At 36.6% G+C, this 23517-nt stretch overlaps 1 protein-coding gene across 11 annotated transcripts in view; it reads right to left on the bottom strand.

The window, feature by feature from the left end:
* MEF2C (myocyte enhancer factor 2C) overlaps positions 1 to 23517 on the bottom strand; it is a 158401-nt gene that overhangs the window by 84174 nt on the left and 50710 nt on the right. For 8 of the 11 annotated variants that reach the window (XM_059694132.1, XM_059694131.1, XM_059694134.1 and 5 more), the window contains one exon: positions 5135 to 5330. In XM_059694132.1, coding sequence (XP_059550115.1) covers positions 5135 to 5188 — 54 coding nt within the window. In that variant the 5' untranslated portion in view covers positions 5189 to 5330. Of the gene's footprint in view, positions 1 to 5134; positions 5331 to 7129; positions 7149 to 23517 lie in introns of those variants that run through there. The other 3 variants (XM_059694135.1, XM_059694136.1, XM_059694138.1) reach the window with 2 other exon arrangements.

Genomic DNA, 23517 nt, shown 5'->3' with positions numbered 1-23517 from the left:
ACTGATATGTATTCTGGATTATCTATCACCTTGAAGGAATGAATGTTACAGTAAAAGTCCTATTGAAATTTTAGCCAACATTCTAAGATTAATCTAAAGTAGTGGGAAACAGGAAATGGAGTAAACTTTGTTTCTTTTTAAAAGAGAGTCACATGAGGAAATCGATACATCTCAAGAGAAAAAGTTAAAAAATTTAACAGCTATGAACTTTGAATTCCTTTTAGCCATGAGGGGATTCTGCTGTTCTATTAACAAGAGAATGTTGCTAATTGTCTTTAATTTGTGCTCCAATTATTGCACTGATAATTATATAAAATTTTGTTTGCTGGCAAAAACTATTAGTGTGCCAGATCTGATGACAGAAAAGAACTTAAGACATTTTGCTTCCTGTCCACCAGCCATCCTCTTCCATCATCCGGCTCTGGATCTGAAATGACTCTCTCACCCCTTTTGCTTCTGAAGACTCCTTTGTGCTCCTGCTCTACTCTGTTCCACGTTCCTTCCATCTCCCTGAAACTCTTTTTAAGGTAAAACCCTCGTTAAATGAAAGTTCAGGTACAATTCTTCAGTGTACTATACAGAGCAGGAGTTGCTTGCGTGGAAATCACATTAACTATAACACAACTCATGGTTCAAAGAGCATGTGTCTTAATAGGAATAGCTTAATAAAGAAATTTATTGAACACTTACTATATGTTAGATATGTTACCTTTATCCCCTAATATAACGATCTCAATGACCCAATGAGGTGGGTACTATTTTTTTTTTAAATCCTCAATCTACTACTGATGAGGGAACTGATGAGGTTCAGAGAGGTTAAGGCGCTTGATGGAGAGAAATACAGCTGGTAGGTGGCAGAACTGGGACAAGATCTAGGTTTGTGTGTTCCTCAAACCGTGCTCCTTGCCATTATATTATACTGGGTGCAGCGGGATGTAATTGGGAAAAGCTATGACCTAAACCTATGTTCTTAGCTATTATGTTATACAGGATGGAAGAAGGTTTGAGAAAAACATGTTTTGTGTTTCAATCTGAAAGATTTGGGCTCAAATTTTGGCCACCTCCTGGTATTGACTGAGTTCAAAGCTTTGCATGATCTGGCCTCTGCCTAAAATTCAATCTTTTCTCTCATTTCTCTAAAGTTATATGAACCAAGGTCAAGTTCCACGGGCTTTTCTTCAGCTTCCTCATTTGTTTCCTCTGGAATGTTGTCACCTGCCTGACTCTCACTATCTTAATGATCCCATCTTTAGCATTTCCTCAGAGAGGTGTTTCTCTGACCCCCAATCTAAATAAAGTACCTCCTGTTATTCATTCATAGCACTTTCATAGTTTCATTCATAACACATATGAACAAAACTTTGTTATATATTTGCATATTTCATGGCTGACTCATCCCACTGGGCCAGAGGCCTACAACCTACGACCCACAGGCCAAATCCAGCCTGCCCCCACTACCTCCTTTTTATCAGTAAAGTTTTATTCTACACAGGCACATTCATTCACCTGCATTTTGTCCATGGCTGCTTTCATTACTGGGGCAGAGACAAGTAGTTGAGACAGACACTGTATGTGTATGGATCACAAGGCCAAAATTATTTGCTATCTGGCCCTTGACAGAAAAAGTTTGATGACTTCTGCAGCAGTTGATAAGCTGGATGAGATTCCTCTTGTTTACCACTGCATCTTAATGCTGGGCACATTGCAATCTAATAATATTTGTTGATTTAATAAATTAATAAGTTATTGCCAAAACCGGTTTGGCTCAGTGGACAGAGCGTCGGCTTGAGGACTGAAAGGTCCCAGGTTCGATTCGGGTCAAGGGCATGTACCTGAGTTGCGGGCACATCCCCAGTAGGAGGTGTGCAGGAGGCCGCTGATCGATGTTTCTCTCTCATCGATGTTTCTAACTCTCTATCTCTCTCCCTTCCTCTCTATAAAAAAATCAATAAAATATATTTTAAAAAATTAATAAATTATTCAGCTGTAAATGGGGTGGATAAGGATTAAATGAAATAATATATATGTAGTTCTCAGAACTTGTAGCTGCTTTTATTAAGTTATCTGAAAATTTCTGCAAGGCAAATTGAGAATTCAGGATTTTATTTTATTTTTATATACTTGCTTAAGAAACCCATCTTGGTTAAGCTAGAAATTCAGTAGTCTTCATTAACTTAGAAACTCTGGGAAATTTTTAAAAAATTTAAAAAGCTGTTAATATTTTTCCTCCCCTAAACTATTACATATATCAATTAGAGTTTCTGAATTTTAGCTGTTCCCTCCTTCCATTATGAAAGATAAAATATGGGCAAAATTCAATTTAAACAGTAAGCTGCTCTGTTTTACAACAGTTTTATTTCTTAATGATATACAATTTATCACATCCGCTCTGCAATATTTCATTTCACACTTTACGCCAGCATTTCTTATTCTGTAAAAATAACACCCAGTTCTCCGTATTGCCAAATAAACACCTGCAATGGCAGAGCCGGCTTTCGCTACTTTTCAGAAAAGGTGACTGTGAACCATTGTGTGAGGCTCCGCCAAGGAGGCTACGGTGGGGGAAGCTTCAAAAGGGCAAGGCAGTGAACTTTTTCTTTTCAGCTCGTGAGCACATAGCTTAAAGGAAGCCCAGTTCCATCGTTCGTCTGACACGCTTTAGCAGATTTGCTGGGGTTGATTATTAGAAGTGACCTACCTCTTTTTTTTTTTTAAATATATTTTATTGATTTTTCACAGAGAGGAAGGGAGAGATAGAAAGTTAGAAACATCGATGAGAAAGAAACATCGATCAGCCGCCTCCTGCACATCTCCTACTGGGGATGTGCCCGCAACCCAGGTACATGCCCTTGACCGGAATCGAACCCGGGACCTTTCAGTCCGCAGGCCGACGCTCTATCCAGTGAGCCAAACCGGTTTCGGCGTGACCTACCTCTTTTAAGTTCTCTCCCAAATGGTTCTCAGGACCACTCTTGTGGTAGGTGAGAGGCACACATGACAAACATTTGTAAGAAAGATGGTTGTTGAAGATTGCCAATGGCCATCTAAGATAGCCACTGAAACACATGTTAAAACCTGGAAGTTTTCAATTTTACTAATTACATTTAAGAGTATTGAATTAAAGGGCCTACTGTACCTAAAGACAAAAAAAAAATCCTAAATTCTTTAGGATAAAATAAGAAATTTGTCTTCAGGATAAATAAAAAAATAAACTAAGCTGAATTTAAATGATATTTTTTCTTCTCTTAAAGTTACTATGACTTCCAACTTAGGTGAGAGTTATAGCATCTGTAGACACAACTATATTTAAATTAAGAAGAGATGTTCAATTATTAGCTCAAAAGTATGGTGTTAAAATTCATGTATCCCTGTGTGAGTTTTATGTTCTTTTATAAAGCATAATAAAAGCTCATGAATTCCACCTGCACAAATTTTCTTCTCTCTTTGCAAGCAAAAGATATGATGGATTTCATGAGCCTAAAAATTAGTTGGTATTATTAATGAAGTGTAAGTGCTAATTCATATAACTTTTGACTACAACCGAAATAAATTCTAGTCCAAATAGCTGGGTCCAAGCAGTCAATGGTACATGATGTTCAATATTTCAGTTTTAATTTTAATCTAGAAACCAAGTAAAAATACTGTGGTTTTATATTGAAAAAAATTATTGCTTTTTGGCTTGACCCATAGCAATAAACAATATGTAAGAAAAGCACTGAAGAAATACATTATAAATCTTAGCATTAGCCATCCTTTAGCTTAATTTTCAGCTAAAAATATTTCAAGTCATATGTACCTTGAATATAACAATTTAAGGAATTATAAACATAAAAATCTAAAAAGTTTCTTTACCTCTTAATAGCATACTGGCTTTGACAGCATAAATAACAACTTCTATCCACTTTAATTAAGACAGGTAGCAACGTAACATTTTAAACCATGAATCAGTTCTAGTCTTGCTTAGTGTTCCAAAGAGATAGAAAGGGACGATACAGGAGAGAGAGGGTCTTTATTTGGGGGAAATTACAGTTTTGTGGGGCATCTCCAAAGCTGTCCTCTTAAGCTTTCCCTAGTGTAAATGGGGCAAAAGCAAAAAGATTCTTCTTTTCCAAGAACAAGGGATGCCTGCTTTATAGTCCCATTATCCACAGCAATGGCTGTGATCTGACGTATTGTAGTTTCCCCCAGGAATCATTATTTGATATTTAACATCAGAATACATACAAACCGCCCACCTCTCCTTACATGGCCTAGCTAAATCCACTCTCTCCAATTATGAAGGAAAATAGAGTCAAATGACAGATATTCATGATATACAACTCTGCTGAATGGAGCATTTGGATGTATAATCAATGTCTTTAGAAAAGATCAATTGCATCACACAGATATCACAGGAGTTCTAGAAAAAAATTATAGCATCATCTGCCTCTATTGTGTACAAAAGTCAGGGTTTAAAGAAAATGGTACGAATTAATACTTCTTGCCTATATGTTTGAAATTAATATTTTATGTGGGTATTTTCTTTGTTGTTGTTGTCAGGTCATGTTAAATATTTTGTATGTATTTCAAAGCCTGTGAATAGAATGAAAGCGATTTTCTTCAGGATATTTAGCTTATTATACAAACGTTTTAAATAGATGACCACAAAAGGCCTTGTGCACATGAATAGAAGAATATCTTCGTTCAATGATGCGTGCACTGTAGCAATGTCATGCTTATTAACTCTTGATTATTAAGCTATTTATATTACACAAGTACAGCTTGCACTTAGAATTCAGGTTGAAGTAAAAAGTGAATGATCATGAATATGTAAACTGCATTTCTAAAAGATGTGATATTTTTCTCTTTACATATATATGGTGTCCCCAAAATGTATACACAGGTAAACAGCTGATAGCTCAACTTTGAAAATGTATTTTAATAAACACTGCCTTTATAATTATTCAAAGTGTGTATATACTTTTAGGGGGACACCCTACATATATGAGAGACTATTAGCACTTAAACTGGCCATGTTTAATTTACTGACACTTCTCTTAAGCTCAAAATGTTCTCAGGACCCTTAACATATCTGGGGGAAATGTAATAAATAGTCCATGTTAAGTAATGACACAAAAAAGTTTTCCCCACTCACCTGTCTGTTACGTTCATCCATAATCCTCGTGATCTGAATCTTTTTTCTCCCCATAGTCCCCGTTTTTCTTCTCTCTCTCGTCCCTGAAATTATGTATTTTTTCCTTCCTTTTCTTTCTCTTTCCTGTTTCCTCCAAACAAACCTCCTTCTTCAGCACTTGCACTGCTCAGTTCCCAAATTCCTGCATTCGTTCCTGCTGAAGAACAACACAAACTCAGTACCCCTTTAACAGCAAGTCAGTTTCAGAAGAACTCTCACATTCTAATTATTAAAAAGCAACAACTACATGGCAGGAAGCCAATCAAATGAATGAAAATAAGTGCATATTAAAAGTTCATGGTATGTCACATGCAGGAGCACATAAAGTAGGATCCGTTTGTTTTTATAATGAAAATAATCTCATAAGTAATTTAACAAGTCATTTAAATGATGAAAACTATGCTTTAAAGGCCGACAGTTGAAATGTATCTTTTACAGAATTTCTTAATATTTTTAAAATAAAATTAGGTGACTATTTGCACTCTTCTGTTGTGAAAAATTACCTAAATCAGAGAGTTAATGAACCTTTATGTACCTATGTATGCTAAGCAGGCAGCTAATTCATTTCTGAAGGGAAAACAATCTCGTGTTTTGACAGCAGAGGTGATAATGTCCCTCGTTATGCAAATAGGATGGACGATTATGAAAGTGCTATTTGATATATGTAAATGTCAACTAATTCAAATCTAAATCCTTTCATCTTACTTTTAAAAAGTCACCGCTATGAGAACACTGTAAAAAGCATACGGGATATTTAATTTTACATAACCAGCAGCTCTCAGCAGTGAGATCTTGTCCTTTTGAAAGCCCTTAAGCTACATCTTCAGTACAAGAATCCAAAAAGATAATCATTCATAAAAAGAAAAGAATCAGAGTATTATTTCATTTATAACTACACTTTTTATAATAAGCCATCAGTTCTTTAAATTTAAATATTTTAAAAAGACATGTCATATCTCTTGGGGAGTAAGACACAAAATTACAGAAACTTGCTATTATGTACTGGATATCTTTAGATGACGAATTAATATTAATGAAATGAACATCAGTACTATAAGGTAAACCCAGAAAATCCAGAGTATTAAAAGTATATATTTTACTTTGTTTTAAAGTACGTCTGAAAATGTTTAAATGTAATGAAAGTGAATTGCCGTGAAATGTGGAAGTTAACAAGAAAGCATTCCACAATGGCTTCTTCATTTGTAAACAACAGCTTCAATTCTTCCATCCCATCTCATGTCAAAGAACGCAGCTACTTTACACATTGCTCAGTATTTCCCTGTTTATTTTAGTTGGTGTCTGACGACCAACCTGGTACATTCCCACATTTATTATGTAATGTTAATCCAAAGTCCTGGCTATTTAATAGATTAATTGGCTCCAATTCAAAGTTATTGGAACAGGAAAGCTGTTATATACTTGTTCTGATCATCAGCTCTCTTTTGATTTTTTAACTTAATTTCTAAATTCTTTATCACCTTGAGTAATTTTTTTTAATTTTAAGTTTTCTGATGATCTAATTGAAGAAGCTATTATGATATAATTAGTTCTGGTGGATTAGCTGCTGCTTAAATACTAAGACCATCCATTCTCTTTTGCCCAATGCCTTTCTATTAAACTGCAGCTCACTCCTGCCTCTGAGAATACATGTATTGAGTAACATCATGACCACACAGTGCTCATCAAAAACTAGTTATTACTCTAGCGGTAATTTTAAATGTTGGAAGTAGTTCAAAAGTTTTCAAGAGTTATATACTAGTAAATAACATACATTTGACAAACATACATGAAAAAATTGGCTATTCTAAGATATTAAATCACATTAAGATACAAAAAAATTCACAAAGCACAATTGCATCATATATTCACTGTTACCATTGTCCATTTATCTATTTTTAGAAATGGTCTTAAATATCACTCAACTGGGCAACTTTCCTGTGTTTCCTATGGTCTTACCTTAGAAGCAAGCAGCACGTTAGAATGGCATTTCCCATGCATGTGCAAGACCCCACAGACACAAACAGGCTTCCTCTATTACAGAAAAGCCAACCCATGAATCCACAGCAAATGCAAATGGGACAATTTCCTTTCTTTCATTTAGCTAAGGCCCGTGGCACTAGTGGCTTACAGGACTATGCCTGCCTAAGCGCTTATTCACTTTAAGGTGGAAGGTCAGGGTGAACAGATTAGAGTGTGGTGACAAGGCGGACAAGACTAGAACTTCTACAGATCCCGATTTCAAAATACACATAACCAGACAAGTAGAGAAACATCCCTGGAGAAAAAAGCCTCCTCAGAGAGACAGAGAGAGTTCCTGATGAACCAAACTTAGAAGAGTTCCTCCCTATCACCACCCGGTTGTTTCACAACTTTGTAATGAGAGACACTTTTTAAAAAGAGCAAAGCAAGGATTTTTTTTTTTGAATTCTCAAAACAGAAAACATTTATATGTATATGTCAAATATATATATATACACATATATATGTACATACATATAAGTTGATAAAAATGCCACTGAATATATTTTTCTATTTGAAATATGCAAGGTAATGTATAGAGAAGCAAGTATAAATTTCAATAAAATTAAAATATTTTCTTTTTTTCCATAAAAATAAATATTTCTTCAAGTGTGCCTTTTGAACATTTCTACAATGCAAATTTTACATTAAGTATATATGCAGAATACTAGGTGGTGATGATGTGACTGTTTTCCTGAAGAAATGTGTCATGGGACACATGGCTTAGAACACTGGATTGTGAGTCACGACATTTCAAGGCTGTCAGTAAAAATTCAGAGAGTTAGGAAGGTCAACAACAACTCAGTAGCTGTTTTCTTAGCATAACAATTTCTCTAACCTAATTTTTATGCAAAAATTATATTGTAAGGTTGGTTTCAAGTATTCATTTGTAGGAAGCCTAGAGAGGATGCAAAAGAGATTATATAACTTTACTAATCTGTAAAACTGTTTTGTATGCATATGAAGAAAAGGATATAATAGCTAAACTACACGTAGTAGAATTTCAAGTTATGCTGAAAACTTTCATTATGTACAATCAACCATAAGCTTAAAATAATTCCAGCAGGCTTGCCGCTACTTCTTTCCACATGAAAGAAGCATTCTTGGAAAATGACAGAGTCCCATAGAAACAATCAGTAATTAAAAAAAAAATAGAAAGAAAAAGAAATTCTCTACCACAGTTACACTCTATAGAGTTCCAGTCTTCTGCATTGTTTTTCTGTTGGCCACCCTAAATATGAGAAAAATAAAATCAGGCTGCTTGCTAAAAAGGGGAACTTCAGCATGGAAGGCTTCTGTTCACTTTGAGTTTGGCATAAGCAGACACATGAAGGCAAAGTGGTGTGAGACTCAAGTAGAGAAGAATTTCTTGTGGACAGATGCTAAAGATCCTTCTCCCACTGGCTCTCTCACTTATAAACAAGTTCCCTTGAGTGGTACACACATCCCGCCTCCCTTCCCCCTCTTCTCTCCCTCCCTCTTTTCTTACTGCCTCTCTCCCTCCCTCCCTCCCTCCCAGCCTCCTACAAATCCCTCCCAGTAACACAGAAGAGTCTTGACAGAATGGCAGGAAACACGCACAGACTGGTCAGGGAAGGATATGATGTCAGCAACCACGAACAATAAAAGGTGTAAAGGTGCTTCCTTCCCTAAACTGTTCCAGAAGTGTAAAATGGGAACCAAAACTCTTCACTTCCTTCTCTGAGAAGAACTGTCTGAGTGTGCTGTGCTGCACACCCCACACAGAGGCCTTGGAGAGGTTCAGATAAGGGACAATGAGTGAAATCCAGACACGGGGACATTTTTAATTTCTATTTTTAAAATACCTGCAAAAAATCAATTTTAGCTCTAAGTCAGTATTTCTGCCTGACCGCTTTAAGAAAGAGAGATGAGAAAACCAACAAGTTCACTTTTGGTGGAGAAGCTATATCTCGATTACTATTTATCATGCCTGAGAAAAATCAGAGTTAATGTGGCCACATAATTTTAATTTATTCTTTGTGGCAAATGAAGAATTGTATGCAGTGAAAAAGCCATCATAGGAATACATGTAGATATGTCATATTTTTGGTAAAATATAAAAATCACAAAAATTGCCCCCCAAAATCAATGTTGGTAAAATAAAGTGATTACTTCTTTGTCCCCATGGTTAAAAAGAGGACATAGGCTGGGTGGGTAGAATAGATTCCTATGATATTAAAGCCCTCGAAGTTCTTTTAAAAAAATTCAGACTATGAACCAAAGTAACTAACAAACTTTCAGTATATAGTGAAACTATTTATTTTAATCGCATCGCTGTTAGTTTCTTTCTAACCTGGAAATGGCAGTCTACCATAAGGTTTCTGTAGGAAGAAAACCACATATCAAGTGATCTGAGTCATCTTCAGATTTCAATCATCTTCCCACAACACTTTGATTTAGAAATTAAACATAACCTTCAGTTATGTGTTTTGATCTTAGAGTGAAACTGCCATGCCACATTAAAAGATGTGGGAAGAAATTAATTCTCTCCTGCTAAACTTATCTTTGCAAAGCGTGTATTTTGCTATAATAAGCACAATGCAGGCACTTAAATAAAAACAGTCTATGAATAATGATAAAATGTTAAAACATGTGATGTCAATTTGCAGAAAAATAATTCTGGTTTTCTTTTACTTGTATTGGCAAAAAAACTTTTTCATTCACTCACATTTTTACTGACACCAAATAGCATCTTCATATAATGTTTTGTAAAAACTCAAGGCTGAGACCCAAACACACTGTATCACAAAAGAAATTATACTGTTAAGTAAACACAGGCTGGAAACTTATTAAGGGACAAAAAGGATTATAAATCCCAGTTGCTGCAAGTCTGGTATGACTGATTTAAACAATTAAATGATTCATTATTACTTGAAGTGGAAAATGTGGCTCATTTTGGTGCAACTAGATACATTTAACTTCCTACTTTATGATATGTTTGAAAGACATATGAGACATCTAATTATATTGTGGTTAAAAGGAACAAGTAGAACTTTTACTCTTTTTTTCCTTAAGAGGTATTCTGAACTTTAAAAGATATAATTATTATTGTTCTTATTGCTCCTCGACTGTGTGATGTCTTATGAGTTGGGTAATATTTCCTTGGTCTTGAAAGTCACTCCATATCTGTCTAAGCTTACCAGGTATCCTACAGAATGTTGTATTACCCTAGATGAGTTCATTTTAAAGACACATAGCCAAGACTCATCCTCTAATGGGTAATAAAAGAACAGCCATTTATCTGCTGGATAAATACCATTGTGCCAAATAGCTATTTTCTCTATCCCATTTTAGAGCCAATATGATGAATTCTGAGTCATCTTCAAGTTTCAGTGTAATATCACATATGCAAATAATAAATAATGTTGATAATCTTTCCTGCCATGCTCCTTCCTACCGCCTGCCAAGTACTTCCTACCACAGGGCCTTTGCATATACAATTCCCTCTGCTGGGATGCTCCTCCGATCCCTTTGTACCTCCACAACTTTTCTCTGCCTTTCTGTCTCACCTCCTCAGAAAGTACTCTGTGCTCTCCCGATCACATCAACTTCCCTTAAAAGGACTCACAGCACTATGTCCTCCTTTGAAGCACTTGTCACAATTGAAATTGCATCTCTTCCTCAACATCTGTGGCCAGGTACGCCTTGTCTCACTTTTGTATTCCCAGTCACTACCCCAGTGCCAGGCAGACAGTAGGATTATACTATTAGTTGATTAATAAATTAATTTAAGATTTTAATCTCTCGGGTATTTTCTGCAGTCACTATTTTTTTTTAATTCTCACCCAAGGATATGTTTTTAAAAAATCAATTTTAGAGAGAGAAACAGTGATGTGAAAAACATCGATCACAGCTCACCCTTCCCCCGACCCCCACGCCCTAAACAAGGATTGCACCCAGGTATGTGTCCTGACCAGGAATCAAACCTGCAACCTTTAATGTAAGGGACCATGCTCCAACGAACTGAGCTAACCAGCCAGGGCTGTAGTCACTATTTTTAATGACTTCTACTAAGAACATTTTCATATTTTTGCTTATACAGAAGCAGACTGATAACTGATAACCTGATACTTAATCCTCTGTCATGTTTATATAGCATCTCATATATTGAATAAGAATAATTTAAATGGAGAAGTGGAAGCTGAATGAATTTTGAAATCAGGAAGCTCAGGGTTTGAACTTAAAAGCTGAGTGACTACTAATCCCTGGGAACCCCTGTTTCTATATCCTACAGAAAGGTGGGAGTGCAGTTCTTCGTTTGCAGGATGGTGATGTTCCCTGCACTGGTGCTATAGGTGAGTGCTGGGTACGGAGCAGGCTGGGTCCCCAGCCTACTATTGTAAGACTGCTTCCATTTTGAAATATAAATTCAGTCCCATCGCCCAGTAAGGCTGCCAAGTGACCCTTCCGTACACCAGGAAGACCTCACTTTGCAGAGCTAACGATGAAAATCTGCTAACAGGCAATGCTTCATTTACCCATTAACAATAATCACTATATGAGGACGAAATTTACAGGGTTACAAAAATTAAGAAGTTTCTCTTCAGTATCAGTCATGGAAGAGCTTCAGGCTGCAAAAGTAGAAATAACTAGGGAAATATATCAATTTTCCCAATGACCATGGCTGCTGAAAACTCCACATTAATGCTTCTAGTCCTACTTTAATATCTTTCCCCAAGGACAAAAGGAGATGAAATGTATGTCAGAAATATAATAAGGCTAAAAAGGAACTCGTTTTGAAAACCCCTGCAATTAATTTAATAAGCGGGCCTAACCTGCCATTAACACTGACATGAATCATTTTATTTACACAGCTCTAGAAGGTAGGAGACACATACCTTTACACAACTGCATTGCATTGTATACAATTTAATAAACAGGAGGGAGGCCCTGCCACGGTTATCCACGGTATATTTTGTCTTGGATTTTTTCCCCCACACTGCAGCTTAAATAGCATCTCCATTTTCCAAGCCAAAATAAACTCCAAATGGTTTCAAATATGTCAAGAGCCCCGTGCTATTCAACCACACCACAGTTTTTAGTTTTCCACATCATCTTAAGTAATTAATTCAGGGTTTTAGCATGTTTTTGATTTCCTAATTTTTCTTTCAAAGGCCACGTAGTGATGTGGCAGGGCTTCCCACAAAGGTGAATTCAACACTGTCCTCATCACAAAGCAAGAGCTACTGGTTAGCATCCCAAAACGCGTTCTGCGCCCCAGCTGTGGCTGCCCAATGAGCACATGCAGCTGGATTTTTTGTTGCTGCTATTGAACAAAGCAAGCGGCGCACTGTGCAGCACCAATATCAGTGACACGAAATTGCCAGCCTTCAAAGCAAGCCAGGCTTTCAGTGGGCGACGTTGCTATTATACATGTTCATCTTATTATGACAAAAATCTGAATTCCCAGGCATCTCTTGATCTTGTCAGAAAAAATCTTATGCTCATTATTTTCTTAATCTTTCTTCAATATATCATATTTCATTATCAAAATGGAGGTACTGTGCGAATTTATTCTCTCTAAGCTCTGAATGTATTGGACACCCCTTTCAGCCTTACTGATACATTTGTGTGGGCGTGTGTGGGTGTGTGCAGAGAGAGCATTTTCCTGCAAAAGTACAGCAAATGGAAAAAGAAACACATTTTAGTTTTTCATAATGTGTACATAAAACAATAAGAATACAGTTTAAGACACCTGAGTAGTCCTGGTAAATAATCACATGATTAATCACCAGTAAATAATCATGATTGCGTTTGTGATATGGTTAAAAGGACAGCCTAAGTAAAGGCTTTGTTTTATAATGTATTAAAATATTATGTTAAATGATTGAAAACTTATGTACTTGAAAATAATTTGCCTGTTATTTGTCTCCCCGATTTATTTAACATTTAAAGATGACCTGAAACGAGAAGAAACACAATTCCCCTGCCAATATTTTGTTATACCTTATGGATAATATGCTTGAAAAATCATCTGCTATTTACATGGAATGTCACTTATTTTTGTCTCTAGTTAAACTTCAGAAATTTAGAAAGTTTACATAAGAACCTTCCATGCTAATATATATAATATTCAAAATGCCATAATCCTACCTCACAAAATACAGATATTGCTATTATATATGGTTCAACATGAAACCCAGTGATTCATCAATTTTTCTATTTCTCTTCCTCTCTTTTATAGCATCCTAATCAACCTAATTAAGGCTTTGTTCATCTGAAACCTCTGACGGCAATTTGTTTAACTCTATCCCACTGTGGTCTTCTTATAAGGAGAATTAAATCTGATCTTCTGACAGCAATCATTAAATGATCCCAACTGGCCCCAATTAAGCCATATGGCTGATGGGCTTCCATACAGCCAAGTGCCATGTTCTCAGTTTCATTTACACATCATTCTTTACCTTGGTTTATTTTCTTAAAGCCAATTACGTATGCGTCTTATCAAGTGGAACTACATTTCCTTGTGCACACTAACTCGGGACACAGCGCACGAGTGACTGGACAGTCACACTGAAGTACCACGCAGGACGCCTGAAGCCCTGCTCTCTGGCTGTGGTGCTTATTCACAAAACACACACACACACAACTTCCTGTTTATTTACTGGTGCTGAAACGGACCCAAAATAACAAACATGTTCAAATAGTTCTGGCTACATAAATCAATAACAACTTTTATCTGACTTATTTCCGATGATTTTTTTTATATCGTATCGGCATTTAATTCAGTGTAACATCCCTTTTTAAATATTTGAAATGATCTCTTTATGACCCTCCGAAAGAGCAGCACCAAAGTTAAGACTTCTGACGTTAACCTTTCTTCCCCTACATTTCTGCTCTAATTTTTTCACACATGCTCCATCGCAAGTTCTGTAATGATGTTCCCAGGCCTTCCTCTGAGCGAAGGTAGCCTCAGGACTTAGAGCTCATTGATTGTGTGCTACTCCTGGGAAATGGCTGATTAAAAACCGCCTCACGAGGAGGAGTGGCTCCTATTCACATCCGGCACGTCTTATTTTAAACTCCCACACCTGTGTGGAGACTGGACCCCCAGCTCTAGCTTTGGAGAACCACAGTTCATGGAGTCCTTCACCTTGGTCCAGGCAGAAACATAGCTAAACAAATCCCAATGTGACTGCTGTGTGAAGGCCTTAATCAATTACCCCGACTACTTCCCTGTGAATCAAAACAAACGCACTGCATTTTTAATATCTATTCTAATTATAGCTATCACTGATCATCTGCTGGTATCTGATGCAGGCTATCTATCACAGTTCTTAGAGCAGACGGATCAGAACATATCTGTTCATCTTAATCCTACATTAAAAACTGACATGAAGATAGAGAGCTCGAATGGATGCTATGCATCCTATAGGATAATAACCTGGATGGAACATGTAATTCTTATTATTTGACCAACAGATGTAATTGCAAAGAAAAAAAATACAATGGAATCTTTAGCATGCTGATGATATTTGGGACACCTAGAAAATACAGTATTTGCATTTTCGTTATGAGAACTAAACATATACACGATCATCTCAGTAAGTAATTGTTCTCCTCAAAAGAGGAAAATTCAAAATAGTTATTACAAAAGGCTCATGACTTAGAAAATACTTACCAACTTCACAACTAACTGACTTTTAAAAATGTATAATAAATGGACTAAAATTTTAGTAAAGCAAAACAGACGCTGGGATGTTGTATGATGAAATATTTCTCACTGTATTATTGTAATCTCCAATAAGATTTGATGTTAATTTTAGAGCATGCTTCTGCTAAAAAGGGCAAACCCTGCAACAGATTTAGTACAAAGAAGCTGAAAATATCCTGTGGAAAAAAAAAATCTGTAGTGAAATCAGCCAGCCCAAATCCTGCCATTACTCAGCACTGCAGTGACGTGCGGATGTTTGTAGTGGTTTGAGGAACCAGCAGGGGTGGAAACTCTACATACTCGACTCCAACATGATTGCAATTGAACCTCATCAAAGTAAGAGCTCATAATTTGTCACAGAAAACAGCCAATTAACATATGTTAGAAAAAGGCTTCATAAAGATAATATATGATTAAAGACCTAGTGCAGCTGTTGGAAATCAAAACTATGCATTTAAAAAAGAAATCTCAGTCTGAGCTTCCGTATGGTTAAACTGATAATGGCTACTATGATTTTTTTTTAAGTAGAAAAATATAATTACAGCGCTTCTCATAAGTTTGGGGTTATGGCAAAGGAGAACCGGGTAGTGTGGCACTATTTACTATGTCTTACTAGGTTCTATAAATAGTTGAAGCCCTTGCCAAACTCTGTAGTTGCTTTGTTAGAGTGCTATTTTAAAACACAGACCTTCATTGTGAGCTAAATGGCCTTCAGGATGCACTTTGTAGTTGTAGCATTCCTCTCAAAACGATATCCTCCCTTTATCTGTGCATAACTCCAGGACAAGAGGATTCCACACGACTGCCCCGGTCACAGTAAAACACGCCAGGGTTGTGTAACACATGGTTTTAATACTTGAGAACTTTTGTCAGCGTTGGTGCCGAGGTTGAGAGTTAAATGTCAGAAAGGAGATTACGGTGCATGTATGCGGTGCAGATCCTCTAACAGGACACAATGCAGGCTACCTGCCCCAGCTCTGGAACCAACGAGCGACATGTAACTATATGTGGTTGGTGTATTTGCATCACAGGTTTTAAATGTAAGCTTCGTCTTGAACCATGTAGGCAAGCAAATCCTGTCTAAGTTGACTTCACTGGAGACCATGAGCTGAAATCACGAAGCTTAACATCACAGCTAACAAGGGAAAAGCTTGATCATTAGTCACAGAGACATAAAGGTGTCACTCCCTGATAGTAGGTGCCAGGGACAACACTGTGAACAAATCAGAGGTCCTGGTCTGCACGAAACACGTTTTAAAGAGGCAACAGACAAGCGCACCAACAGGATGATTTTAGAGGACTGCTGTAAAGCTAATACCACAGTAGAATAGGCTAGGGAGTAACTGAACAGGCAAGGGCGGAGGTGGACAGTGGTGTCAAGGGGGGTTATTTGAGAAGATGACATGTGAGGAGAGATCTAAACCATGGATGGAGCCAGACAGTATTAGCAGGATAACTACTCCAGCACTCAGTCACTGGTGGTACAAACTTGGCTAATTCACAATTTCCTAAACCTCAGTTTCCTCATCTATAGAATGGGAATAATAAAACATATATTCTGTGATGGGGTTGTGAAGCTCAAATAAAAAACAGAGCCACATTCAACTGTAAAAATTCAGTTGGACACAATTCAATTTCATAAATTTACTGTGATGACTTGTTTCCTTTACTTCAATATTATATAATTTTATAAAAGTTACAAATACTTTAAAGCACTGAGTATAATATAATGAGTATATAATAATGCAAAAGGTTTCTAAATTGATATTAATTCAATCCAAAGGTGTGTCTTCCCTGAAAATGTGGACTATTTCATAAAAGCCATGCCCACTAGTTGAAATAAGTAATCATTCCTTTTATCTCTTAGAAATAAACAATTTTACAATATTATTAATGCAACTGAGTCATTGGATTAGGTTGATTTATTTCCTCTCTCATAGGGCTCAACTCCCAAGCAATCAGCACAGTTTTGATTAAGATCTCAGCGATATTTGAAAATCCCAGTGTCTCACTATATGGGAAATATTCACATATCTTTGGACATACCCATCTAATGAGAGTAAGCTATATAGCCTCAAGCCAAACAGATTAATTTCCAACTCAGAATGAACAGACAAATTGAATCATCTAGTATTTTTTAAATTAAGGCATTTTTAAGAAAAAAAATACAAAATTTAAGAATTATGATTATTTATGTAGGAAATTAGAGTACAGGACAATAGACACGTTAATTTTAAATGTAAAATAGAAATGTCCAATTAAAAACTAGTATTTTAAGTAAGGGGAAGGGTCAAAATTTCCTATGCAATATAACTTAAGATATAATAGGTACACATTTTCAATTCTCCCTTCCCTGCCATTTTTTTTTGGGGGGGGGGAGTGGTATAAATTTGACCATTTATTCCATTGTTTTCTTTTTATTTCGTATTTGGTGAACATAATTCATCAGTTTTAAAGTAATCTGTATAGTTTACAAAACCTAAATTTACAAATCTATTTTCATTTGCAATTGACCAAAATGCCCTTAAAAAAGAACCATACATTTGAAATATATAAAAAAAAAATCAAAACTATCTTCTCTCCTTTCCAAAATGAATCATGATACAGATATTAATTCTAATAAAAACCAACATAGTGCCCTAGCCGGTTTTGCTCAGTGGATAGAGCCTCGGCCTGCGGACTGAAGGGTCCCAGGTTCCATTCGGCCAAGGGCACATGCCTGGGTTGCGGGCTCAATCCCCAGTAGGGGGCATGCAGGAGGCAGCTGATCAATGATTCTCATCATTGAAGTTTCTATCTCTCTCCCCCTCTCCCTTCCTCTCTAAAATCAATAAAAAATGTTTTAAAAAATTAAAAAAAACACCAACATAGTGTTTGGTTTTGTTCTCAATACTAACCGATATATAACATTGCAAACTCACTTCCCTCCCTCCCTATCCTGTAAAATGACCTATGGAAGACGCGTCCTTTCCCCTGCCAAACCCTAGTCATAATTGCACACAGAGCAGGCACGGAAATACAGGTTTCTTCTATTTGTAGCATTCCACACTCCTTTTTTTTTCATTTCATCACCTTTCTTTATCTCTTTCTCCACATGTTTAGAACTGAGGGGATATGGAAAGTGAAACTGTCAAAGAGCTAGGAATAGAGGTGTTTTCAGATGAACAGAAGGTTTCCTCCATTCGATCCAGGCAGGGCAGCGCAAGCCTGCAAGCTGCAGTGGTGCCTGGACTGAAGGCCTGGAGGAAGCCTCCTTATCTCGGCATGTCTACACATTCTGCTCCAGGCTACTTTCAAGGACAGCCCAAGTCATCCTCGCAGATTCCACTACATGGAAAGTATGACAGTACTTCCTTCCCCTGGAAAAAAGACCGTGCTAGTATAGACCAGAAAATGCTGAAATGGGCAGTTTTCTATCCTGATTCTCTGAAACCTACTATCTAAAAAGAAAGCACCCATCGGTAGAAGCAAGCTCGTGACTCTCTTGAGAAATAGGGAAGTGGATGCCAAAGATCACTCGTTCCTAAGGATGCTAACAAGCTATGCCTCAAATAAATAAATAAATAAATAAATAAATAAATAAATAAATAAATAAATAAATGGTGCGAGGCGGGAAATTAAAAAAAAAAATAAAATTAGGAAAATGGGTTTCTTTGCTACAGGACTTTTCATACTCTTCAATATGCTGGTTTCCAGAATCTGGAGTATTTCCAAATTTATCTGGAATATCCTTTGGGGAATGCTAGCTTTAAGACAGGAACCAGCTTCTTCCCTCTGAAGACTACACTGCACTGTTGAAGTGGCCGAACCAACACAAGCTCAACGCCTGGCTCCGGGAAAACATAATCGTATTGTTGAATAATTGATCAAACAATGAAAAAGTATTCTTTTAGCTTTACAAAGAGACACACACATGGTATCAGGTGCAGAAAATTGCTGCTCTTTTGAAGTAAAAATATTAATAAAATATTTAGCATCTGGTGCAATATGTTTCCAAAGCCCAAGGCACCCAGGAGTGGTGGAGTGCAGTGGGAAGGAAGCTCTTCGGAATCAGGCTCTTGGTTGGGTTCTGCCACCCGCGGGCTGCATGTCGTTGTGCCGGTCAACTCCTTTGAGTCTCATTTTCCTCAGACTTTTAAAGGGGGTTTGGTTCAGTTTCTAAAGGGCCTTTTCAAGTTCCTAAGTGGTATAAAGTCAATAAAGGTGTGAGACAAAATGAGATCAAAATGCTTCTCCAGGATGCAGTCCTAGAAAAACAATATTTTTTTGCATTGAAGAGTTGTTTCACTCCAGCTTCAAGCAATATAAGCAGTTAAGACCAAGGTTAACTTTGGGCTACTAATCATATTTAGAATTTTAATGAATAATAGCTACAGATTATAAAATACTGTAGCATTAAAAGCTTTACATATATTAACTCTAATCCTCAATAACAGCTTATGAGGAAGGCACTATTACCATTTCCATTTTACAGAAAAGGACAGAGAGGTTAAGTCACATGCTCAGGGTCACACAGCTCATGTTAGAGCTATAATTTTAACTCCTATAAGTCCAGTCCCAGACTTGTATTTGAACCATATATTCTGCTGCTTCTCTATGCTTCAAGGTAATATTCAAAAGAGGACTTTCATGTTAAAATTCTATGCAGAAAATGTAATGTTCAGAGGGAGTTAGAGGGATCTAAGAAGTACTTTTAAAGTTGGTGTTCTTTAATTCATCTAATATTCTCTTATTCTTGATGGCAAAACGAGTTTACTTCTCTGTGCTACTAGGAGAATACAATGAAACATGAGTTAGAGATTAGTCATAAGAATATCAGAATTTATTGTCTGATCACCACCGGCAGTCTGCCCTCCAGACTTCTGCAAAGAAATGTGGTTGTGCATAAGGAAAACCAGGTGAATATGTGCGAATCAACGCATCTACATTACAACCCTGGGGAAAAAATACCATCAAGACAGGTGTCTTCCTGAGGATGAGTCAGGAGAGTCAACTTCATTTCTGATGAAGATGAGATTACACAGCATTTACAGCTATCTTATTTCCAGGCTCGAGGCAGTCTTCTGGCTCTCCTTCCAAGTGCCCTGGGTGGGTTTCTAACCCAGACCTCCTCAACCCTGGTATTACCCTGGTCATCACCTCCCCAACCCCTTTCTATTCCTCCTCTTGCTCTTCCTTCTCTTTATGCTCTTTCTCTTCCTTCTCCTTCATCTCCTCAAATTATGGTCCACTACAATATTCTTCTATATGCAGTGGAATTTCCACTTTAGAATTTAATACATTTACCTACTTCTTTAGAATTCTTTGTGTTTGAGACCTCTGGGTAAATTGTGCAATTCAAGCTCTTTAAATATATTATTTTAGAAGTAATTTTATGGCTATCAGCTTTATACGACACACACCTAATAAAATGTACTAATTAATTATATAAAAACAGTTGACATAATTGGCAATATACGTATTTATAATTGTTGAAGAAAAATCACAGTTTGGTGTATTAAAGACGTTCACACCGGTTCTTTCACAATGTATGGTGCAGCCTCACTCTAGCAGAAACTACAGAGTGTGAGGAATAGGTGATATATTTTAAGCATATGTCAGACTTTTCTCCTACATCCACAGGCAGAACACTGTGGTACAGATGTAGGTATATATATACTCATTTGTGTATTTAGATATGTTATTGTGCCAGTTGATGAGCACACCGTGGGTTGGAGCCACCCAACAATTCAATAATCAACAATGGCACATTATATCCAAGCCTGAATTCAATTTGAGATGCTGGGCAGCTCACTGTACAAAGTGAAAGCTCAAAATGGCTGCTTCTGTAGTCTATGCACGTTAGGAGGATTTTTGACCAACAGGAAATCTCTAAAATTTTTAATTCAGTAAGAAAGTACCTGTTGGCAATACTGCCTTTCAGTGAAGAAACTCCGGGAACCATTTTTATATCAGTGTCACTCTTGCCTGTCCGTGGACCTGATAATTAGAGTTCTGAGGAGTGTAGAGGCTAACATTACTTTTAGATGCTAGAAAAGTGGGCATTACCATCAACTAATACACAGTCGAAACACCTAGTCATTATTTAGCCACATTCCTGAAATTCTAAAATTCAAAATTATATTAAAATGTTCTTTTATATTTTATGAACTAGAAAACAATGACTGTAGCATAGTCACTATTAAGGTTTTTTGGAAAACTGATTAAGATGAATATTTAATAAATGTCTCCCTAAACTTATTATGGAAAATTTTAGGATGAGCTTAGAAATTTCACTTGCCTTAAGCTGGATCTTTATGAGATCCATTAAAAATTTATCTAGGCTAGCCCTAGCTGGTTTGGCTCAGTGGATAGAGCGTCGGCATGCGGACCAAAGGGTCCGGGGTTCGATTCCGGTCAAGGGCACATATCTCGGTTGCAGGCTCCTCCCCCGACCAGACCCTGGTCAGGGCTTGTGCAGGAGCCAACCAGTCGATGTGTTTCCCTCACATCAATGTTTCTCTCTGTCTTTCCCTCTCTCTTCCACTCTCCCCCCCGCCCCCCCACCCCCAAAAAAATTAATGGAAAAATATCCTTGGGTGAGGATTAACCAAAAAAAGAAAAAAGAAGAAAAAAAAAAGAAAAAAATTTATCTAGGATAGAGGGGAGTAAAGGGGGAAAATGGGGGACATCTGTAATACTCTCAACAATAACATACATTTTAACATTTATCTAAATTTTGCCATGTTAAAAAAGAGCAAAACAATTTTTTTTAAATACATCGCTATATTTTCCTTCAGCCACGGTGAGAGTAGAAATACCCGATAGTCACACTGGCAGAGGCATCCAAGGTCAGATCATTTCCCCTCCTTCAGATAATGCCATACACAAATTATTTCACAAAGATTCCACCCCTCCTATTTTTAAGGCCTTCCGGAAAAGGCGCAACATAACCTTCCTCAGTAACCTATTTTGATATTTCACAACTCTCACTCTCAGGAAATTCTTACTTATAGCTAATCCCTCATGGAATACTTTATGTCCAGTCCTCTTGTTCTAGCCTTGTGCAGAGAACAACATTTGGTGAGCATGGCCTTATTTCATACACTTGAAGACTGTGTATTGAATGATACCTATTTTTGTTATCTTTTACTTGCCTTTCTTTCTATTTTTTCCCCATCTTTGTGGCTCTTTAAGTCATATCTGCCATTAGCACTGGAGTCTCAAAATATACACATAATATTTAAAAAAGCCTCCTTGGTCTACTTCTAGCAAGTATATTTTTGAATTATCTACACATTGCATAAATTTTACAAATGTTTACGCTCTCATTTGTTTCAATTTTGCATTTTCCCCTTGTCAGATTTGTTTCTGGCCACTCTTCTGCTTTGTATTTAAAGCATTTGTTCCTCCTTGGTTTCACGATTGCTGACCACTTCTCCAGGTTACCAAGGTCATGCTGAGTTCTGATGCTATCTTTCAAGGCCCAGACATCCCACACTCTCTTTACACAAGACTCCTTGGCATTTTGAAATTTAATGAATAAATTATTCATTTCACTATTCCTTCAGCTACCATTCTAATCAGTGTGGTTTAGAAGATATTTTCCTAATTTATGAATGAGGACATCTTATAGCACAAAATCCTAAGCCTTGAACGGTTGGTATTATACCTTCTTCTCCATCACACTCCACAGTAAGGGTTTAAGTATTTTCATTGGATCAGTTTTTAATGATGCTACATCACTGTATAATTGTATAATGTGATTTTTCTTTGGGTATGTTTAAGTTTGTATATAAGACAGTTACTAATTGGGGTTCCCTGGATCATGCTTCATTTCCTTTAAAAATGTTATTACTGATAGCCACCTTCTAGTCTTTATTCAAAAATTCTAGTGATAGTGGTAACATTAAATGAACATGTCCCAGAAATATTATTTCAATTGGATCTTATACCTGGATAAATTTGTGCTATCACGATTATACTTCATATTATATTTCTGTTCATAAAAAAAATCAAGACACAGAAAAAAAAACAGAACATGCCCTACTTTACACTGCAGATAAGCAGCAAAACTAGGTTTTGAGATAAGGGAACTTGACTCCATATTTCAAACTCTTATTTCTCTACTATACTGCTGCATGTGTTAGGAGGCCTGACAAAACTCCAAGGAAATGTGTTCATTTTCATCATCTAGTTTTTAAATTTGTGTCAAAGTCCTAAGTCAGCTGGTAGTGAAATATATCAAATTCAATACATCTATGATCTGAGCGTCTATGTAAAAATAAACCTGAAAGTTTTATTCTCATTAGAAAAGGATGCTTCATGTTGTTTGGCTTTTCCACTACATCCTTTGAAAATTGGCTTAAAATATGTTGCTATTTATAGCTTACATATAATACACCAAAAATGCTTAGTAACTTTCACCTCTGATTTAAATTTTATTTCTTAATGTACTTCTATTTACAATTATCTCAAGGACAACTCTTTTCCCTATGGCTACGACTTTAAGTAATGTTGTAAGCTACATCAACCATCTACCTATAATTTATAGCTAGGGATAAGATACCTCTTTCCATTTGGAGTAAGCTTAGTATTATAAACATAAGGAATTTTTATTATGTAGATCAGCTTGACAATGAATTAAAAATTGATGTTGCTAACGGTTACA

Source organism: Myotis daubentonii, chromosome 4, assembly GCF_963259705.1.
Source record: "Myotis daubentonii chromosome 4, mMyoDau2.1, whole genome shotgun sequence".
Classification (NCBI taxonomy): domain Eukaryota; kingdom Metazoa; phylum Chordata; class Mammalia; order Chiroptera; family Vespertilionidae; genus Myotis; species Myotis daubentonii.
This window is presented reverse-complemented; position numbering and strand designations above follow the sequence as displayed.